The following is a 23,651-nucleotide window of genomic DNA, read 5'->3' on the forward strand; positions in this document are numbered from 1 at the left end:
CTCTCTCTCTCTCTCTCTCTCTCTCTCTCTCTCTCTCTCTCTCTCTTCCCTCTCCCCCCTCTCTCATCAGTACCAGAGTTTGAACTTAAGGCCTCACTCTTACTCAGTTTGCATGCTCAGTTGGTGCTCTACCACTTAGGCCATGCCTCCGAAACCACTTTTTTGGTTCATTATTTTGGAGATGCAGTTTTTCAGACTTTTCTTCCTGGGCTGGTATCAAGCTAGGCCCCCCTAGATCCCAGCCTCTCGAGCAGCAGGGATTACAAGCAGAGTGACTGATGCCTGGCTCCCACTGGGATATGTTCCAAAGTGAGTAAAAGTATACTCTCAATTTTGTGTCCTTGAAGATGATAAGAATGGCAGCAGTGCCGGTCATCTTCTCCCCCAGGGACTTGCTTCTTACTGGTGCTGATAGAGGGCAGTTGTTCTGTTTCTCATGAAGCCAGAGACTTAATGCAATTACATGCAGACCTCCCTAGAGTGAGCATATCTTTGGTCCTCTGAGAGAAACAAATGATCACTGACCCCAAAGCTTAGCTAATGAAGAAGAACTTTACAATGCAATAAACTGGACTTTTTTAAAAGGGGACTTAATGCAAGACTCAGTAGCAAAACTATGCTTAGAGAAAACTTTTAGCCAGCAACAACAAAACACTGCACAATGTATGTATTTAATATACCAACGAGAGAGAGAGAGAGAGAGAGAGAGAGAGAGAGAGAGAGAGAGAGAGAGAGAGAGAGAGAGAGAAACTTCTTCAACTACCCATTTAACAAAAATTTCCCAACAGTATTATAAAAGCAGAAACTGAGCCTCTGGGTCACTAAACAAGTTGTATTGGTTTGGGCCCTAAGATGGAAGAAAACTATCTAATATCATTAGAAAGTTTTATTTGTTTGTTTGTTTTTGTGCTGATCCTGGGACTTAAACTCAGAGCCTGGGTGCCTTTCCTTAATTTTTTTTTCTTCAGGCTAGTGCTCTACTACTTTGAGCCATAGCACCATTTCCAGCCTCTCAGTAGTAATTGGAGATTAGAGTCTTTGCCCAGACTGGCTTTGAACCATGATCCTCAAATCTCACTCTCCTGAATAGCTAGGATTATAGGCATGAGCCTATAATTTTCCACAAGGAAAATTTTAGTGATGCTAAAACCATCAGTTTGGTGTGAGGTCCTGCTCTATGCAAACGTATGTGCCTGCGTGTATGTGCCCCCTTAAATTCTGTACACCAAAACTTCACAACCTAGAAGATAGAAGTCGGTGGGACTTGTAGAAAGCAACTCAGTCCTTAGGTGGTGAGCCAGGAAGCAGATCTTCACCAGACACCAAATCTGTTGATTGGGTGACCTTGCATTTCCCAGGGGACTTTCCAGTTTCCAGAACTCTGAGCTATGCATGTCTGTAGTCCGTAAGCACATGATGTAGGGCCTAGACTAAGTCACAAAGTGAGAACTAATGAGCAGGAGTCACAAGTTGAAGGAAGTAGATAAGAAGCCACTGTACAGGCTTAGACCACAGGATAATAAAGAAGGCAGAAGTGTTTCTTTGACTTGACAGCACAGAAACCCAAGCAGGTGAACCTGCAAGCTATCCCTTCCTTTTCTTTCCTCCACTTTTACAACCCATTATTTCCCAACATCCTCTGCACATTCCAATCAAGCCTCTCTTCTTCAAGCTAACTTTTCCCCATTATTTCATTACTGAGAACATTTTCTTCTCTCTTGAATGCTCTCCTACTTTCTTTCCTATAAATAATCTTCCTCATATTTCATGGCCTACTTTATTTCCCTGAACTCCCATGAAAACTTCCCTGGTTGCACTAGCTCACAGTGATTAGATTTCCATGAATTTTACTCAGTCACATAAATTAGGCACTGGTTGTTTGGGAAATACTTTGTAGGGTTTTTTTTTCTTTTTACAGTGAGATTATAGTTTCTTGAAGTGATTGTGGTAGATTTGATCTCATAGCTCACAGAGTTGTAGTCCTCTTTCCTCTCTCCTACATTCTACAAATTACCAGAGGTATAAAAGCAACAAAGGTGTGGGGGAAATGCTCATGTGGAAAAGATGGCCTCCTGAAACTTGCAGGAGGCCTTGACTCCATAGCTGGAGGCACAAAGCAGGATTTCCTGCCTAGAAGCTCAGAACCTCAGCCTATTTCTCTGGAGACATTACTGCCTGCCAATGGCGCGAGCTCAGATAACTTAGTAGAAAGGGGTGGGAGAGGAAGGCCCAAACCTCCAGGCTTCATGGAATTCAGAAAGAGGAGAACAATTGGAAAAACACTAGGTGTGCGGGGAAAGGTAGTGGTGATGGCTCAGGTGCATGCACAAATGTGGGCGTCGAAACCTACATCTCATTACTCCGCTTCTCAGGGGTCCTGTCTACTTGTGACCCTTCCAGATGGTCCTGGATCTGTTCCTTTCCCAGATTTCCTGTTGACCTTGGCTCATTCTCTGTTGTGTTGCTCCAGGCCTCTTTACCAATCTGCCCTCTAGCTGTTTTATCTATGTGTCTTCCATTTCTCACATCTGCAAGCCATGTTCAGTGATCCCTAAGGAAGCCTGCTACTCAAGCAGTTGTTTCCCAGCTTCTTCTTTCACTACCCTCACAAATGTAAACGCTTGGTCAAAGAAAGGAGAACAGTCAGGTAAGGCAAGGAATGGTAGCATATGCCTGTAATCCTACTTGGGAGACAGAAGTAGGAGGATCAAAGTTTTCACTGCTGGCCAGGAGAGAAGCACCTCTCAGCCAGGCCGGATTGCCAGGGGCTGAATTTATAGACACAGAGAAGATATTTTGTCCTTTCTCTCTGCCTATTGTGTTCTCATCTGTAAAATGGGGGAAAACATGTAGTTCCTACTACTTGGGTGAGTAGACAGAGACAACAATAACCTAAATACTGGCTCAGAGCAGGAGCTTCAAGTACACAGGGCATCTCCTTATGATTATAAGACACACAATCGAGGTGTGGTTAGGCTACTCCTGAAACAAGCCAAGCCAAATACCAGTCTATAGGGGTAAGGTAGGGCAACCGGAATTCTTCATTGGAAAGTTTTAGAAAGTATCTTGGATTAGGGAAAGAAAAGTAAGAAGAAGGTTTTATAAGGAGCAATAAGCAACAAAATAAAATATCTGCTCAGTAACTTGAGTAGTCATGTCTTATGGATTAAAAGGATTGGCTTTGAAGACGGCAGGTCCAGGAGTTTCTCTCAGTCGGGGGACTAGGACTTTTTGAATGTTTCTGAAAATGTTGGTATCATTTGAAGATAGCTCATTATTTGAAATTTCCAGGGATTGAGGGGTCCACTTTGATGCAAAATAATAATTGAAGAGATCTAATGTTAGCTTGCTTTTTCTTGTGCTGACTTGAAATCTTATAAATTCGTTCTCTTTGTCTTATTTCCATGCTCTGCATAGCTAGGGTTACTGGCATGTGCTCTCAATGCCCAGCTCAAAGGACTCAGTTTTAATTGTTCACCATTCTTCATTTTTTTTTTTTTGCCAGTTCCTGGGCTTGAGCTCAGGGTCTGAGCACTGTCCTTGGATTTTCTCAAGGCTAGAGCTCTACCACTTGAGCTTCAGCATCACTTCTGGCTTTTTACTATGTATGTGGTACCAAGGAATCGAACCAGGGTTTTTGTGCATGATAGGCAAGCACTCTACCACTAGGTCACACTCCCTGCCCCTTCATTTGTTTTGAAGAGAAATGACATTTCTTCCTGCAAGCCAGTAAGGTTTCGGGGACTCTGTCTCTTCTGATATACTAAATACTCTCGTGGAAACAAAGTTGAATTGGATTGAACCCGGCAGCTGCTCAGATTGTGCCTGAGTCACGTGATCACACTACAGCCATGTCTTGATGGATCGAGACTTCCTCTGGGATTGGGACAGGAAGGCACTCACATAAATTCCATAAAAGTGAGCAATTGTGATTCTCTGAAATTCAGCTTCAGCTCAGAATAATCACCTCACAAAGAGTGTGGTTTCCTGTCACTAACACCCCACTGCTGGCAGCATGGCTACTCACGACCAAACCCTACCAATTTCCTCCTATCTGTTTGGCAGGGAACATGGCTCCATTTCTACACTCACTTATGTGCTCGTTTTTCCATTTTCACTTCAGAATCTGAGATGGAGGCAGAATATGTAGACACACAGTTAAGTGTCAAAGTCTGAAACTGCCATTTTGAACTACATTGATCATCTACTATATGCCCAACCTGACGCTGGCTACTGAAAATTTTTTTTTAAAAAGATATTGGTTTTGAAGAGTAATTTTTGTGTGACCTAGAGAATGCATAGAGGGATGTCAACCACTTGTCACGAATGAATATGGACTTTGCCTCATGCTCAGACTTGGCTTTTCCACTCAAGACTGGCTCTCTTCCACTTGAGTTTCTGTTTTTTGCTGGCTAATTGGAAATGACAGTTTCACAGACTTTTTAGCCAAGGCTGGCTTCACATTGTGATCCTCAGATCTGTCTCCTAAGTAGCTAGCATTATAGAAGTAAGCCACTTGGCACCTGGCAGATTTTAATTTTGTGTTATTAAAAAGGTGATGTATAGAGGGACCACAGTTACACGACTCAGATAATAAGGACAATTTCTCTCATAAAGTGTCTTCCATTTCCTCATTCTCTCCCAGTCCTTCCCTCTCTCCTGCCCTCCTCCCACCTCCACCAGCCAGTCGTACAGTTCACCTTCTCTCGCGTCCAGTGAGGTCCACTGCTGCACTTTTCACCCCTTTTCCCTGGAGATCTGTACCATCCTCATTTTTGTGTGGACATCTGGTATTGTTTTCTACATTGGCTCTTCCATTTAAACTTCCCACCAACATTGCACAAGGGCCCCAGTTCTCTGAATCCTTATTTGCACTTGTTATCTCTTGTTGGGAAGCTAATGGCCACTCTTTGTGGATTTGATTCGCATATCCCTGATGCTTAGGGATTTTCAGCATCTTTTCAAATACCTGTTGGCCATTTGGAGAAATATCTAAAGCTGTGTTTACTCCCTCAAGAATGCTAATTAGTGAAAAGTCTGTGGTAAGTGACAGTCGCATTTCAGATGAGCATTTGAGCAGGATGTCATTTGAGCAGGATGTCATTTTGGGTGCCAGCTTGCTGCAGGCCAAAGACAGAGTCCAGAGGCACTGGCCACAGGGAAGGGTTCTGGACCAACAGTCAGTGCTCTGCTTGAACCAATGCCCCTGGGTGAGGAACCACTGCCATTGTCCTTGACATGGGTCTTCTTGATGAAGCATCTCTGCAGCCTGCTCAGAAACCATTTATCATTCCGTCATTCATAAATTATGCCCAGCCTTTCTGTGTTGCATTTTCTGCTTCATTCTCTTGGGTTAACACGCTCTACAAAGCTTGATTTTTCTGAGGAGAATTTCCAGTCACTTTTTATATTTATTAAGAGGATCTGTCTGGAAGGGGTGGATTGTACAGCGATGCTGTTCTGGGTCTTTGCCCAGAAGACTGTGCCTGTGTGGGAAATGCATAACAGCCATCCAGACTTCTGCTACCCCTGCTCCAAACCACAAAGGTGCCTTTCACAGAGCGAGTGAGACAAAGCCGAGGGCCTTAGGTTTGCAATCTCAGACAAACCAACATAATAAATCAATGCATCTAAAAATACATTCTCAGGGAGATTTCTTATTCGCAAACATTTCTTTTATAACACGATCTAATGTCTTATTGATCTGCAAATCCCAGACGTATCATCCTAAGTCCGCCTGTCTCTAGAGTACCAGGTGACTAGGTCAACTATTTGTCTTTCTGTACTACCCTTTGCTCAAGTAAGGAAGTGAATCTCACTTCTCACAATTGTGCTCTCACGAATATTGTACATTATGATGACACATCCTGATGCCCATAAGATGGCAGGTCCAGGAGTTTCTCCCAGTCGGGGGACTAGGACTCTCTGAATGTTTCTGAAATGTTGATATCATTTGAAGATACCTCATTATTTGAAGTTTCCAGAGATGGGGGGGCACTTTGATACAAATGATTGAAGAGCTCTAATACTAGCTGGCTTTTTCTTGTGCTGACTTGAAATCTTATAAATTCTACCTCTTTGTCTTACTTATTTCCATGCTCTGTCAATACAGAACGATCTATGTTTGTACTCCAAGGACTGAAATACGGGAAGGAAGTGTCTTCTCTCTCTAGAGTAAACATTCCTTTATCTTCTGTTTCTAAAATGCTTTGGGGGAGGCAGACCCTGGCAGTTAGCAATGCTTTCCTTTGCATATCACAGAACTCATACTCTCAAATGCCCCAGGCAGAAAGAAAATCACAACCCTTACTTTGGCCCAAATAACTACTTTGACATGCGGTAATTTTTAAAGACCACGTTAAAGGTTATATGCTGGGAGTGATGCAGGCCTATAATCACAGCTACTCTGGAGGCAGAAGTAGAAAGATCCCAGGTTCAAGGCTTTCCTGGAAAAAGTTAGGGAGAAAACCTTCTTTCACAAACCAAAGACAAAGTGAAAGAATTTGGGGAAATGAGGAATATAGTTAAAGTAACAGAGACCTAGCATGCACAAGGCCCTGAGCTCGAACCCTGGTCTGTAATAATAATAATAACATATAATAATATATGCATGTAGTATAATAAATAATATATTATGTAATAAATTATATATATTATATAATTAAAAATAAGAATTTCAACTTCTACAATATCAATCTTTGGGCTTAACCTCTGAAGAGAATAATAAACCAATCATCTGAGCACACTGGTGAAATACTTGAACTTCAGGGGACTTGAACTCAGAAAACAGGAAGGCTCTGGTGAACGCAACTTTCCTCAAGCCTGTTTTCTGAGTGCAGCCCCTGATCGACACCAAATGCTTCAAACAGCGAAAAGAATTCAGATTCACTGCAGCAGCTGGAAAGCAGAGAAAGAAGTTCTGCAGACAGCCCCCGAGGAAGAGCCCCCAGTCTTGAACAAGACTGCTGCTCAAAACCATGGCTGAACTCTGAGAGGGGCACAGACAGAAGAGCTGAAGGCACATTTCCACTGTGTCAAGCCACAGAGAAGTAAACCCAGAGTTGGGGCTTTGATTTAGCGAATTGATTTAGTTAATTTTCCTGCTTGCTAAAAGAGGAAAGTGATTGAAAGAATATAAAAGAACTCATGGTTACAAATTATTAAGCAGAAAGCTGGGCACGGTGGCTCACGCCTGTAATCATAGCTTCTCAAGAGGTTGAGATCTGAGGATCAAGGTTCAAAGACAGCCTGGGCACTAAAATCCATGAGACTCTTATCTCCCATTAACCACCAGAAAACTGGATGTGGTGTTGTGGCTCAAGGAGTAGGGCAGTAGCTTTGAGCTGAAAAGCTTAGGGACAATTCCCAGGCCCAAAGTTCAAGTCCCACAACTCACAAAAAGAATTATTAAGCAGAGGGCCACAAGTGTGGCCTAGTGGTAGAGTGCTTGCCTAGCATGCATGAAGCCCTGAGTTCCATTCCTTGGTACCACATACACAGAAAAAGCCAGAAGTGGCACTGTGGCTCAAAGGTAGAGTGGTAGATTTGGGAAAACCAAAGACTCAGGCCCTGAGTTCCAGTCCAAGGACTGGCAAAAAATAAATTACTAAGCAGAGAAACAAGAAAAAAAAGATCCCCTTGTTAATTAACACAAATCAATCCAAGCATGAAGCAAGCTTTGGAATTAGTGAAGATTTCAATGCCAGTAGTCAACGTATGCTGATGAAACTACAAGAAAGCCAAAGTACATAACCATTACTTTCTTTTAACTTTCATATATGCTTAATAATTATCCTCAGATTCAAGTATAAAATTTAATACATTTTTAAATGTGCTTAAAATTTGTAAGGAAACAAAAAGGAGAGTGGTTATGAATTTTTTAAAGTGAGTTTGGTGAGTACATGAAACAGTACTTGACTGACAAATTGTTTAGTGAGAGCCTAGTCTCAAGTTTGGTCAGTGTCACTGGTCAGCTCCATCCCACTTAGCATCTAGCTCAGAAGTAAAAGTCCACATATGTGTTACTAAACAGATGTCACACATCTGTGATAGTGTCATACATAGTGTACACATCCTTATTTATATAATCGACACCTTCAGCTATGAGAAGACTCATCCCTGATAAAGCATGTATTCTCATTAAAATAGAAGGACCAGAAAGTAAGCTATGTTCCAAGATGCTTGCGTTGCAGTAGCACCATGGAGATCTCACACACACACAGTTGTGGCGCACGGTGGGTGTATGAGAGGGATGTAGCTTGCACGGTGGGGACTGTAGGTACATTTAGAGCTTTAGATGACACAACGATCAGCACGTGAAGAACAGGTACAGAGCAACACAAGAAATTCAGGAATAAAACAGAGAAGGCTTCTTTCTAGAACAGGCAGAGAAAGGAGGCTAGAAGCATTTAATGGGTCCAAGGAGTTCCAGAAAGATTTGTCAGGCAAAGCTTAGGAACTATGGATGTGTAAGAAGGGAGCCATGATAAGGTCCCAAGAAGGCCAGGTGTCTCCCGGATGGGAGAAGGAAGCTGTGAGCAAGAAGGAAAGTGCTGAGCTGATTGTGAACTGTCTTCACCAAGACTGGATGTGCAAATCCATAGTTACACAAGTCATACGGGTCCCCAAAGGGCTGCACAGAAATAGGGCCACACGGATAGACCTGCTAGCTGTCCAGCTAAAGGTCAAAGCTGAGACCAGCCAACACCATTACTGCAACACAGCGGCACACAACGATGCCCACAGGAAAACATTCTCTTCAAGTGCCACTCACTCAAAAAGATGACAAAGCAAAAAAGGAAAATATGTGCTGTGAGGGAAAAAAAAATCAAAAGAAACAAAACGAGGAGGGTGAATTCTTCAAGAGCTTGAGGTATTAGAACAGCCAGTAGTAAATGATTAAATAGTTTCTTTCTCTGTGTGTGTGGTCAGTACTGGGGTTTGAACTGAGGTCAGGGGTATTCTCCCTTAACCTTTTCTTTCGAGGCTGGTGTTTGACCACTTGAACCACCACTCTTCTGGCTTTTTGGCTGTCAATTAGAGATAAGAGTCTCCCGCTGGCTTTACATTGTGATCTTTTGAACTCCCAAGTAGCTAGGATGGCAGGTGTTGTGTCTGGGTTCTCAATGCCTTACAAAACAAATTAAGAAGTACCACTTCAGTGAAAAACAGGCCATCGACCAAAGGGATAAAAGTACGATAAAACTGTCTAGAAATCGGAAGGGTCATTCAAATTCGAAAATCCATCTGAGAATTACATGTAGATGGACTGAAGCTATGTCAGGGATGAGAATGTAGATCTGGGGGAAATACGCAGAATTCAGCCCAGGGCATGAGAAAGAGAGCGTCGTGGGACTGCTTGGTGATCCCAGCACTCCTGAGGGCAGGAAGAACACAAGTGCAAAGTCAGCCTGAAGTACAGAGAGTCCCAGGAAAGCCAGCTGTGCTGCCCAGGACCCTGTTACAAAACATTTGGAAGTGAGTAAGGAAGAGATGTGGCGGACTCTTAAGTTGGAGCCCATGCTCTCCATGAGCTGGCGTTTTGCTCCCTACCCCTCTGTGTGTGATGACTGCGTTGTCCAACCCACAGAATAAGGTCAAGGGAAGGACGTGTGTGGTGACCTGAGATCTTCCCAGAGTGATGGTCTGTAGTGTTGTAGCAACTGGAATCTCTCTGTCTTTGGCTAAGCACATGGGCAGTCAAGTCCAGAAGCTGGGAGCTGCCTCCAGATGCCAACAGCTGCCTTGGCGGGACAATCATGCATCTACCCCAGCCCTCCGGCCTAGAACTGCAAGGAAATCAGCTCCACCAAGGAATCTGGAAGAGGATCTCCCCGCCATAGCCTCAGAAGAGCCCCAACTCTGATTGCCACCTCGAATTCTGCCACAGGAAGCGTGAACATGGTGCTCAGAGGAGCCACACTTGGGGATTGCTTCCCCACAGAAGCTCTTTCTTTCTTAACACTGCTAATTGGATTTAGCTGTCTCTCCTTGCTACTAAAACACTAATTTCTCCAAATTATTTTATTCTACTTTTCTTCTTTTCAAAAGGAATACTAATTGGAACAACTACATCACACACACACACACACACACACACACACACACACACACACACACACACGAGGATGGCCCAAAATCCAAAACATATTCCTATTTAGTGCAGATAGTCAGGAACAATGTATACTACTAATATAGACAATTAGACTTGCAGTAAGTTTTAGAGTGTCAAGCGCACAGGCATTCACCAGAGAGGGAAAGAACAGGGAAATTTGGCCCAGAAGTCACATTTCTCTGCAGTGTGCATTTGTGGTGACATTTGTGGGGAGGGGCTGATGGTTGAAGAAATCACAGGTAGAATCTCCTGTTCTTTAGGTGGAATTCATCTTGTTTCCTATTGAGTGAGGCACAGAGGAGGCCAGCACAGATAGGTATTCACAGAGGATGAGAAACAGAACATGCAGGAAAATGAAGGTTTTATCCTGTTTGTGCAAGTGTGCAAAATCATAGTCAAGCACAACACAAGAGAAAATACAGAAAAATCAAGAGAAAAGAGACAGTAATGTTTTTTAAAGTAACAATTCGCAGGACAATAAGAGATTTGGAAAATAGAAAAAAGCAACCAACAATGATAAGGAAAATAGAATTGTACAGAGAAAGGGAATGTGCATCAATATTTCTAATATGCTTGGAAGGACCTGTAAATACATAGTCACAGATATAACTAGAAGGGATTATGTGAAAACTATACACAGTCTTTAGCTATAGTCTATCTAATCCTCATGGAAGATTTTAATGAAAGCAAATATTGGCGGGACAACTGTCTCCATGTCTTCTGTAGTATCCTTTGACATGAGGGAATGAGCTAGATATAAAAGAAGATTTCAAAACTATAGGCGCCCAGTGAAATGACTGCCAAAATTCCACGTGATATGGATTTGCTACCTATAATCTGCTATGGCTACTGCAGCATAAAATAGAATATATTTATTTTGCTTTTCTTGTCTGCTATTCTGTCCATCTGCTTGTCTGTTTTATTTATTTATTTATTTATTTTTGCTGCTGTTGTTTTGTTTTGCCAGTCTTGGGGCTTGAACTCAGGGCTTAGGTGTAGTCCTTGAGCACTGTTTGGCTCTTGAGCCACAGCTCCACTTCTATTTTATTGGTGGCTAATTGAAGACAGGGGGTTCACAGTCTTACCTGCCCCGGCTGGCTATGAACTATGGGTCTCAGACCTCCGCCTCGTGAGTAGTGAGGACTATAAACTATGGGTCTCAGACCTCCGCCTCGTGAGTAGTGAGGACTATGAACTATGGGTCTCAGACCTCCGCCTCGTGAGCAGTGAGGATTACATTGGCGCCTGCCTCTGAATGATATTTTTAGGTTTGCCTTATTTTCACAGAAAAAGAACCTGATGGAAACAATTGGGTGTACTCCAAAGCCTTTGTTTTCCTCACACTTTATTTACATACCAGTGTACCTCATGAGGGCACAGCCACGTCTACAAAATGACCTCTGAATTGTCACAATAGCAATGCTCTGAAACACTTCACAGTGCCAAAGTGTTTTCTCTTTCAATGAACAAAAAATAAGGTCTCCCTTGGAAATCTACCACAGAAAGATATTTAGCATATATATCATAACATCATGCCAGTGAACATTTGATAGGAAAGTCAGCAGATTCAAAACAAAATTTATCAGCAATTATAAATTATTCTGTTTGTGTGGAAAAGGGAAAATTATGCCAAAAAATAAAATAAATAAAGTATTATCTATAATTTTGCTGGAAGGCAGAAGATCATTTGAAATAGGAAATAATACTAGAAAAGTATAATTTAAATGTCAATACACAGTAATCCTCTTTCAATAATATAGGGTGTGTGATTCCCTGCTTCTCTTTAAGTATTAGTCATATATTGGAAAATCGGCAGCAATTCGTTTAAATAGCTTTGCATTTAGCCACATATGAATATAGAATTCATGATAATTTCCAAATTTTCATGTCTTACCAATCAACCAAAATGAAAAACATAAATGAAAATCAGGTGATAATAAATGAGAATGTCTTCTGATAGGAAAGTATGTCATGTATAATTGAGTTAGGAGAGAACACTGTCTTGTGATAGAAACCATCGAATATGGAACTATTAAGCACAACATTATATTTGTACTAAATAACTCAAGAATGAGTTTTTTTGATTCTGTTAGAAATATTTTTTTTCACTGTTGGAATATACTTTAGCTAGACCCAATATTGTGCTAAGTTTCAAATCAGCTTTGAATTTTCATTTTCAAGGTGTGTGTGTGTGTGTGTGTGTGTGTGTGTGTGTGTGTGTCAATGCTAGGACTTAAATTCAGGGGTTGGGCACAGTCTCTTGGCTTTCTTGCTCAAGGCTAGTGCTATGACACTTAGCTACAGCTATACTCCTAGCGTTTTGCTAGTTCATTGGAGGTAAGAATCTCAAGGACTTTTCAGCCATGCCTTCCTTTGAATTATGTCCTCAGATGTCAACCTCCTGAGTAGCTAGGATTCCAGGCGTGAGCCACCAATGCCTGGCTCAGGATGGCTTTGCTTCCTTCTCTCTTTTAGAAACCTCATACCAAGTCAAGGGTTTCTTGAACTCCAGTAGCTCGCACTGGTGAATGTCAATAATCTTCCTGCTCCCCCCGCCACACTCAACCCCCGGCTCATCGTATATGTGCAGAATGAGGTAAGGCAGGAGCTGGAAGAGGTTCTGCCAGAGTAAGAGGGAGACATAGAAGGACAGGCTGCTTACGTCTAATTCGCAGCGCTGGCCAGCGAAGGCCACGCTGCACACGCACTGGAATCGGTTCCTCAGGTCCTGGCACAGGCCTCCGTCCTGGCACAGCCCAGAGGCATACTCATCAATGTCCTCTTCTCACCTGGAAAGCAACCAGAGCGAGCAGAGCCCCGGGGCTGCATGAACAGGCAGCAGTGGCTACCTGGGCCTCACCTCCCTGCCCAGCCCAGCTTCCTCGCTGCTATTCCCCCCGTTTACACAGACTTCCCAAGATGTGCACACGCAGCTCAGTGGCACACACGGAATCCACTGGAACGGGGGCACAGTGGTGAACATTTGGAAACTGAGTCACGCATAAGCCAATGTCTCCCTTAAGAGCGTTTAAGGGGTTTGGTGCCTTGTAAACAGTCAGTTGATTAGGGGCTGGGAGCCACCAGGAGAGCAGGCAGTGCAAGGCAGCCTGAAGCCTGCAGGCAGAGCAGGGCAGGCCGCGGCCTGGCTGTCAGGAGCCACTGAGTCCATCTATGTCACAGGACACACACATGCACTCCCCAAAACAAGGCTCATTCTGGGACCTTTCAGCATGTGCAAAAGCAGGCCATTAGGTTTCCCTTGCTGATAAATCTGTGTTCTAACCGCTGTGTCATTTCTGAATGTTCCCATAAAAGGACTTTCAATATTCAATAGCTATCTATAGTGTACCATGTGTATGTGGCACGATATTTAAATCAAATGAAAGAAATCTCTCTTCACACACATTTCTTTCTCAAGCTCTCTTCTTATAGATTTTGAAATATTGTTATCATTAGATACCATGAACAGATTCACTATCCAGTCTCTTGATAGATCCTGCATGTGTGTGTGTTGGGGGTACACGTGTGTGTGCGTGTGTGCATGTGCATGCAAGTGCCAGTATGGGAATGTGAACTCAAGGCTTCTTGTTTCCCTTAGCTTTTGCATTCAGGATTGGTGTTTTGCCACGTATGCCACAGCTCTCTGTCTGGATTTTTGCTGGTTAACTGGAGACACTCACAGATTTTCCAGCCCAGACTTTGCTCATTGTGATCTTCAGATCTCAGCCCCCTGAGCAGCTAGAATGACAGGTGTGAGCCATCAACACTGGGCCACTCAGACTTAAAAAAAACAACAACCTAGTCACACATGAAATACTCTGCTAAGGTTCTGAGGCGCCTGTATTACTTTAGGAAATGCGTAGAAAAGCTTAACTCCCCAAATCTTCAGGGAGCAGCTTATCACGTGGATGTCTGATGTAGACAATTTGTAATTTCCTCTATCACCAAAAAGGCGGAACTCATCTGTATGCAACAGGGGCTAATAAAAGGGGAGGAGGCAGCGAGGGAGCTCCAAGCCAAGGTAGAAAGGAAAATGAAGAGTTCTTCCAAGAACAACAACTCCTTATCCTGCCAGATACCAAGCATAGCTGAGACGTTCTGTTTTCCTTTGGTTGGCTCTGACTTCTGGGTCAGGAGGAGACTTCCCCGATTAGAACTGAGTAAAACCTGACAGTGCTCAAAGCTTGCCAGGCACTTCTTGTCCTGGGTGGGCTGGCTTGCTTGCCTCATCCATCATTTACAGCCTTCCAGCAGGACACCACGAAGCTGGAGGCTTCCCTGGGCAGGAGACAAGTCCCTTTGTTAAAGAAAACATCTTCATTACCCTCCAATGTCCTGGACACCTGGTGTCCCCAAGTCTTGGGAGACTGTTCAACACAGCCCAGGCCTTCCTTTAGCTACTCTCCACCACATTCTTACCTTTATTTTGAACCAAACTGCAAACAAAGCATATACATGAACATTCCCGGAGCTGGTCAAGTGTACAATGTAGATGGGTACATTGCTTTCTATGTGCTGGTAATTCTCTAAGGCCATGTTTGCCAAGTGACTGCTTGCATTTATTCCACTGCAGATACATTCACATTGTGCATTAGAGTTATTGAGGGGAGACCCCCCACAAAGAAAGAAAAATAGCATATTATACATTTTTTGCAAAGCATATTTCTCTATTTGAAGTCTTGGCTAGTAATGTGTTCTCTCCTTTGACCTACACTGTAATTTTTCTTCTTGTTTATTGCTTGCTTCTGGTCTGGATATATATTTCAGCACAGATTTTTTTCCCTACAGGAACTGAGATGATAAATTAGAAAAGGCTTTATGCACAATCCCCACTGTTCTTTAGCCCAGAAGTTTCTTCTAAAACGTTCTAATGCGACTCACCAATCTCCAGTAAAATCTGGCTGGCAGATACATTTCAGTTCCTCTTGGACCTCGGTGCAGCTTCCCCCATGATAGCAAGTGAGGTTTGTCTTTTCGTTCCCACAGACCGTAGAGGGCAATCTGCTTTGCCTAGAGAGATAAGAGGCATAGCCACAGCTGTTTATTTTACTCATTTCACTCAAGAAAACTTGGTTGAGAAGTTCGTGTAAGTCCTCAACACTGAGCTAATTAAAGACAAGGGCTGTGAGAGTTGTAAATGCTCAGTTGCACTGCATGATAGAAACAATGGTTTCTCTAGAATAAACCTCCTTCTAGAAAGTTCTACAGCCAGCCTGACAATCCATCTTCTCTTTACACACAGTTCATTCAGAAGATAAGATCTATGACATAAGGTGACAGGAAATTTAAGGTTGGGAAGGAACTTGCCACTGCAGCTAGCTTTGCTAATAAATCAACAAAGGCCAGAGGAAAACTACATCTCTACAGAGGCCAGGAAAGCCAGGACAGCGCTGTGGCAAGCAGGCACAAGTGTCACTTCACTGCTAGCTCTCCGTGCTGAACTCTGTTTGCCCAGCCACAACTCCCTGCACCCTCAGCCATAACTCACAGCTTTCTTAGCAGAAGGCAAGTCAAGTGCTGGCAGGGAGGTGTACTGCCCCGTACTCAGTGAAACTCTGTGACATGGGAAGCCACCGTGGCTCTTGCTTGTAGAATGCCAGGGCAGTGTGGGCTAATGAATTCTTGCAAAAGGCAACACAAATGAAGAAAAATTAAGCCAGGCTGGGCTCTGGTGACTCATGCTTCTAATCCAAGCTATTTAGGAGGCTGAGATCTGAGGATCAAAGTTCAGAGCCAGCCTGTGCAGGAAAGTCCATGAGAGTCTGATTAACGTTCTAAAAGCCAGAAGTGGTGCTGTGGCTCAAGTGGCAGAGTGCTACCTTGAGCCCAAAAGCTAAAGGGCAGCACCCAAGCCCCAGAACTGACACACACAAGCATACAACAACTACAACAACAAAAACAACAATAATAAATGTAAATAGCATTGAACTGCTAGGCCCAAATAAGCAATTTGAAGGGATTATGTTTGAAAAGATTTTTAGTTAGCTTTTTTTCTTTTCTTTTTTTTATTGTAATTAATAAAAGGGTTACATGATATTTGTCAGATAGAAGGTGCATTAATTCACATACATTGATACCCTTTCACATGTCTTGGTCCCCATTACCCTCCCCCCACCCCCCTCTTGGTTTTCCCCTCTTCCCTGTCCAATTTCAAGTAACCAAATACAAATGTATCCAATATATCAGATAACAAAGTGAGATATTGTGACAATATGAGATAACCAAGGAACAGCAAAAGAGATGAGAGATAACATAGTACATTAAGGACAGCAATCATTCATTATATGGCTTTTGTTTCAATATCCTGGAGGTCCTTTCAATTAGCTTCATACTATATGGCCTTATGTATCAAGGTTTTGCTCTAATGCAAATCTCTGCTAGTAGAGCCCAAGGTTTCTACTAGTTATGATGAATGAGGGAAACCATTGAGCCTAAGTTCCTTTGAGTCTGGCTTACTTCACTTAATATGATTTTTTCTAAGTCTTTCCATTTCCTAACAATGGGCCAAAGACTTAAAGAGAGTCTTCTCTGAAGAAGAAACAAAAATGGCCTATAGACACATGAAGAAATACTCAACATCTCTCGTCATAAAAGAAATGCAAATCAAAACAACGCTAAAATTCCACTCCAGTTAGAATGGCCAGGATCAGGAAAACTAATAACAACAGATGCTGGAGGGGATGTGGCCAGGAGGGATCACTACTACACTGTTGGAGGGAGTACAAACTCGTTCAACCACTATGGAAAGCAATATGGCAGTTCCTCAAAAGGCTAAACATAGAGCTCCCTTATGACCCAGCAATTCCACTACTTGGCATTTACCCAACCATCCAGAATCTAGGGCATACTAAATCCACTAGCACATCAATGTTCATTGCAGCATTATTCACCATAGCAAAGATATGGAACCAACCTAGATGTCCCTCAGTTGATGAATGGATCCACAAGATATGGTATTTGTACACAATGGAATTCTATGCTGCTGTCAGAAAAAACGACATCGCCCCATTAGTTAGCTTTTTTTTCTACCTGCTATGTGTGCATCTTACCAAATATAGAACAAATATTTAGGAAGTATAAATTTACTTCTGTCTGTCATATGTTATTGCTAATGCAGAAAATCTGTGCCTCATGATGATAGACATATCTCCTCTCGCAAGAGCTCTTCAATCTACTTTAAACAGAAAACATAATAAGGACATGACAAAAGAGTACAAAACATGCCAACTAGCTTTGAAAATGGTCAATTAGCAATGTGAATATGAAGCACGATATACATGTTAGGTTCACTAAACACTGTCTGAGTTGCATAAGAAAGTACATGAGAGAAGTTTAGGCCTTAGAACTTTAGGATTTAGAACTTGACATTGAGAGATTAAGTAGATAAAAGTTCTGGAGAATTCCTGTGTAAGTTTACTTATCCAAAGGCACTATGGGATACTATGGAGTGGGATCATGATTTCCTCTTGCTTTTGATGAAGAACGTCATCTATTGCTTATCTCCTGGGAGGTGACATTTTAGTGGAATGTCAGCACTTAGCATCTTCACTGCCTGGCCAGTGTAGACACAGTGCAATAACAGATGTTATGGAGGTAGCTAGGCGTTCCTGCAAGTGTGTCTAAGATCATGTAATTAAGGAAGCACACAGGTGGAAGATCTACACACTAAAAGTCTCCAAGAGTTCCTGCCAAAGTCCTGGAATGCATTCCTTGCAATAATCACCCTCCCGCCTCTCCACCGTGACTCAATTATATAGTAAACGTAAAGCAGTATAAATGGTTAACAAAATGAATAACTTCTACTGACATGGAAACATTGGACCAATGTGATTTAGAAGGAAATCATCCCTTCATATCTCTGCTATATAGCACAAACTAGTGGACGTTGAAGAACTTAAAATTGTGTTTTTGTAAGCTGATGATATATTGAATTTATTTGTATTTGGATATTTGAAATTTGATAGGGAAGGGGGGAAAACCAAAAAGGGTGGGGGGTGTGGGAGGGAAATGGGTACCAAGACATGTGAAAGGGTATCAATGTATGTGAATTAATGCACCTTCTATCTGGCAAATATCATGTAACCCTTTTACTAATTACAATAAAATTAAAAAAAGAAAATACATATGAAGCATATGAAATACATATGAAATGGGAAGGAGAGATTAGTGGATATCCTTTGAGTAGAATGATGGATCTCTAATATAATCTGATTTTGTACCAGAATATGCCTCCGATTTTCTTTACTTGACTATAATCATGTAAGACACATAAGATGATATATATTAATGAATCCTGCTCATCAAAGTATGAGTGAATTTGTCTATAAACCACATAATTGTCACACTACAGAAAATATCATTTCAAACACTGATTTAATATTTCCACTGAATATTAAACAGTTTTGCATTTGTTAGTAGGTTCTAGGAGCATGACCTTTAGATCCCACGGATCCCTGGATGGGTGGGAGCACCTACCCTGGTCACCATGTCGCCTGCGTGACAGAGTTCTACAGTGCCAGGAGGGTTATGTCCTCATGTTAGCTAAAGAAGAATTTGGGACTCACAGAAGCGGAGCCATGTGGTATCAGCTCTAACCTGATGAATAACCAGCCCTAAGTGTCAAACTTGGAGAGTCCAATCCTAAAATCCAAGCTACACTACTTACGTTTTGTTTTGTTTGTTTGTTTGTTTGTTTGCCAGTCCTGGGCTTGAACTCAGTGCCTGAGCACTGTCCTTGGGCTTTCTCAAGGTTACAGCTCTACCACTTGAGCCACAGCACCACTTCTGGCTTTTTCTATGTATGTGGTACTGAGGAATTGAAGCTGGGTCTTTGTGCATGGTAGGCAAGCACTGTACCATTAGGCCAAAGTCCTGGCCCATCTCCTTCTGTTCTGGTAACAGAACAGAACAGATCTTTCTTGTCCAACTGTAAACCTAGCACCATCCACTTCCACACAGGCTTGTTACTTCTCAGTGTCTGCTTCTGTGGCTTTAAGGTAACTGTAACAGTCACTGTGGCTCAAGACCATCTATAGTTACAGTTGCCTCCAGAAAGAAATCTTAAATCCCAAACACTACCCTCCAGATCCTGAGTGATCCAACCTCTGGTTGACTGCCCCACTCCCAGTTCCTCTGTTTTCTCACTCATACTTCCCTGACCCTCTTCCTACCTTCCTGTCATTCATCAAATACAATAAACAATAAACATACTTCCTAAGGAGAGGCATTTATGCCTATCGTTACTGAATTCTGCACCCCCCCTCCTAGCCCAATCTCTCTTTCATGGCCTCTGTCACTACTTGAAACCCATGTGGCTGATTTGTCTACTTGCTACTTGCTTGCTTGTTTGCTTCTGGGCCTTTCTTTTTTCACACTAGCCGCTGGGCTTAATGAATCAGAGATTTCCAAGTCCTCGCTAAGTCCCTGTGCTGGCAATAGAGCATATCGTGCATGTGGCAGGTGTCCTGCCAATAGTCATAAGTGAATAATCTATAAAATGAAGTCGTTGTTGATTTGGGGGGTAAATGTGATTCTTACTAGAAACAAGACAGGAAGAAATGTGAAGCAAATCATTTAAGCCTGAGAGTTCAGATGTATTATTTGACCAGATGAAAATCTCGCTTGATTGGATTGTTGTATAAAGATTGCTGTAGGAAAATTTACTCCCTTTTCTTCTGATGTCTGTGTGTGTGTGAATCCTAAATGGATTTAGATGTGAACTGCCCTTGGGCTGCTCTGATTTTTGGAATACTGCTTTTTAAATTCTCTTGTGAAAAAGGAATTGTACCGAGGTTTAGATCACATCTGGAATTATGGTCGTTGTATCTACAGGTTAACAATAAATGAATAATCATCTTTTAATAAACATCTCAGAAGAAAGGAAGACGTTGATTCTAAAATCTCTGTCGGTACTGGGCAGGCACTTGGGGTGAAAGCATTGCTTCATGTGTTCTAGGCTCCAGTTGAATCTCCAGAAATACAAATAAATGAGTAAAAGCAAATTCTAGGCCCTGTTAGAGACCAGGGTACGGTCTTTATGTTTCCTACCTATATGTCATACTTCTTAAATCTGAACTATAAATCTGTATATACCTTTGTAAAATGTCCCCAAATCTCTATATAGTGTACCGTATTTCATAAAGATCTTTTAATATATATTTTAAAACACAGAAACATGAAAGTAAATATATTTTCTTCTCTTCAGTTGCTTTGGACCTCGTCTAAACAGGATATTGATACTGGCCTGAGGCCATTTTATCATCTGGTTTCAATCCACTATTTTAGTGCAGTATTTTTAAAAGGTATTTTATATATTTCTTTCACTGGACATAGATGATATACTTAAGGTTTGGAGCAGTTAACTGAAAGCTAACTCTGGATGGAGTAGGTTTGAAGAAAAGTAAGTCCATTTATTCACTTAACAACTATTTATTGAGAGTCCACTCTGTTTGACCCTCTTCTATGGGCTAATCATACCTCTTGCCTTGCAAATTTATATTCTCGTGAGGTAAGAGTGAACTCATACAGAATGAAACATCACAGAATGGTAAAGGATGCATATGTAAAAGTGACAGCTAGGAGGACATTTGTTGGTGTAAGGCCAGCTATAATGACACAGGGCATGCGTTAAGCTCTGGTTTAGGCTTGCCAGAGGTCATACTAGAAGCAGTGGTGTGTTCTGATTCATGGGGGAAAAGAGAATGGAGTAAGTAAGATTTCAGTGGTGTCAGTAAGATATCAGAGGCATATGGGGAACAGTTCTTTTAGAGTGATAGTTTTGTCATTATAAAAGGAAGCAGAGAATTGGGGAGGCAAGCAAGCAGAGGAATGGTGGCTGAAGAAAATTTTTTCTACTAAGACGGTTGACCTATAAATCTACATACTGGGTAGTACAGGTGGTTACAAATGAATTAACTGAAATGCAGCAGATTCCATGGAGAGCTCAACTAGCATAATTTTGTAGAAAGACGAGGTCAAAGCCCGAGAAAATGGTCACCAGAAAATGAGGACATCCCAAAGGAGGGGCAGAGCTGAGAGGAGTGTTGTAGATGGAGGAAGGAGGGAAGGGGGAAAGAATGCTGTTGAGAATTCATTGTATATACCACAAAACCAAGGAAAGTAAGGGAAGGGGTGGGGTGAAGGGGGGGAGAATGCTGAAGGGCTGACACTGGTTAAGATGCACTGTATTCATGAACTGCTTTGTTATATGGCACCTTCTTTGTACAACTACTTAAAGATAATTTTAAAAATAAGAAAGAAAGTAAGGAAAGATCCTTGTGAACCTCAGAGTAGATCAGTTGACAGTGATTTGGTAGTGTTCACTAAGGCTACTACTTTACAATTATGTAACCTTGATCGTGTCACTTACTCCCTCTGAATCTCTGGATATTTTCTCCTTTATAATGCTATGGCCAGGATTAAGCAAGTGACTAAATAGCTCAGAGTTATGCCTCATCATAATTTCCCAACCAATGTTCAATATTATGATGAAAGGATACAGAGAATCTGTGGGAGAAAAAAAGTCAGTCAATATGTTCATACCAACCAAATATGCTAACAGAAAAAAGGTGGTGTTGGATTGTGAGAAAACATTTTAGAACCAAATATTCAGAAGCAAAATCTCTGAATAAAGGGGAGAGAGATTCAAATTCAGATTTAATATAGTTAGGTGCAGTATTTTTTTTAAGCAAGAGAGATTAGAAACAGAAAGGACAGTATGGTAACTATGTGGATTCAAACTTGGGAACGCAGTGCTCAGATTCCGAGCCTTGCAGATACTGCGTTTGTAGGGGAAGGTTACAGGAAACTGTCACACAGCCGGGAGTGGTCACAGCTGGCCTCACCTCGGGACTGCTGGATTTGGGGAAGGGCCGGAAGACACACAGCCACCAAACTGCCACGTGGGTTTTCTTCTTATTGCTTTGTGGGTGAGGACCTTTAGGAAATGGTGATCACGTAAACTTCCCATGGCTCATGGCTAATAAATGGCAGTGTGCTAACACCGCACACTCACTTTATCTTCCCAGGAAGGAAGAAGAGTCACTTGCCTGTAATTCTTCAGATGTTGGCTTCAAATGACCAAAGGTCTAGCTTGTTTTGATGTTGCCGATGCCAGAGCATAAGAGAAGAGACTAAGCTGGCTTGTATAGAATACTGTTCCTCACATAGGACAATCAGTCAACCACATGTTTCCTTAGTGAGGTGGCTGTGTCTGTATTCTTTTTTTTCTTTTCTTTTTTTTTTTTTTTGATCAGTCATGGGGCTTGAACTCTGGGCCTGGGCATTGTCCCTGAGCTCTTCAGCTCCAGGCTAGCACTCTACCCCTTGAGCCACAGCACCACATCTAATTTTTCTAGTGATTAACTGGAGATAAAGACTCTCATGGTCTTTTGTGCCTAGACTGGCTTTGAACCATGATCCTCAGAACTCAGTCTCCTGAGTAGCTAGGATTTACAGGCGTGAGCCTCCACGCCTGGTGGTGTCTGTATTCTTCCTCCATATTTTCAGTTGGGACCACTGAAATGTGTGCTACATGCATTGGGTCCATTCATCTGAACACCACTTACATTCAAATCCTTGTGGCACCGCTGGCACTGGGCACCAGGAGGACATGGGCTGAGTTCACACCAGCGGACTTGCTCACAGGCTTTCCCGCCATGACAGCAGGGGTTAGACTGAGCAGAGGAGACATCAGAGGCAACGTTAAAGGGGAATGGGCACACATAGGCACACACACACGCATGCACACACTTTTTGGTATTATATGTTAAAATACATGTATTACATTAAAACGCCAATTTTAATGCCCTTCATGGTTCTAAATGAAACATGCACTGTTAATACGATAGCACAAACCTGACTATTATCATAGCTGGTGACTTTCCAAAAGAGTAGTAAGAAGGAAAGAGATGGAGAGAGGATCAGGAAACAGAAAAGAGCAACGAGAGACAGAACATGAGAGAAGAAATAAAATCCATCTGCTAACATAAGGAGTTTTAAAGGACAGGGGCCTGAATAATTGACAGATTACCAAGCACTGTGGCACCAGAATTATAGGTCCAGTCTACAGAGAAGGAAGCTGGCCAGGGTCCAAGACACTCTCAAGAGGAGACCTGGTGAGATGTGGAACTTGGATTCAAGTCATCCACCCCAGACAGTGTTCTACCTCCTTATTGTCCTGCCTGGGAGTCAGAGACAGAGGGCCTGTATTCCTGTGCTCCCAGGCTGCTCACAGAGTATTCAAAATTAGGAGATCTAAAATGCAACATTTTTGGAACCTAGACTGTATTTATCTCAGGTCTACCATATTAGTGTGCGGTTTCAACTAATTATATAATATGTATCTATTACCCGTCTAATTAGTTACTTGTGTGTTTGCTTTTTTGAGATTTGAACACAAGGCCTTCTGCATATTAAACATGCAACGTACCACCAAATTCTACAACCAGCCAATTATCTGATTTTTCAAACTATTAATAGCATATATGGGGGTAAAAATACCCATTTTTATAGAGTAATCCCTCTGCAGAACTCCATG

The 23,651-nt window shown here is 42.2% G+C and overlaps 1 protein-coding gene across 1 annotated transcript in view; it reads right to left on the minus strand.

The window, feature by feature from the left end:
- Crb1 (crumbs cell polarity complex component 1) overlaps nt 1-23,651 on the minus strand; it is a 110,309-nt gene that overhangs the window by 14,657 nt on the left and 72,001 nt on the right. Inside the window, 5 exon segments of the mRNA XM_090341645.1 lie at nt 12,777-12,903; nt 14,996-15,219; nt 21,483-21,619; nt 22,681-22,701; nt 22,704-22,788. Coding sequence (XP_090197771.1) covers nt 12,777-12,903; nt 14,996-15,219; nt 21,483-21,619; nt 22,681-22,701; nt 22,704-22,788 — 594 coding nt within the window.

Source organism: Megascapheus bottae, chromosome 10 (assembly GCF_031878675.1).
Source record: "Megascapheus bottae isolate mThoBot1 chromosome 10, mThoBot2.hap1, whole genome shotgun sequence".
Classification (NCBI taxonomy): domain Eukaryota; kingdom Metazoa; phylum Chordata; class Mammalia; order Rodentia; family Geomyidae; genus Megascapheus; species Megascapheus bottae.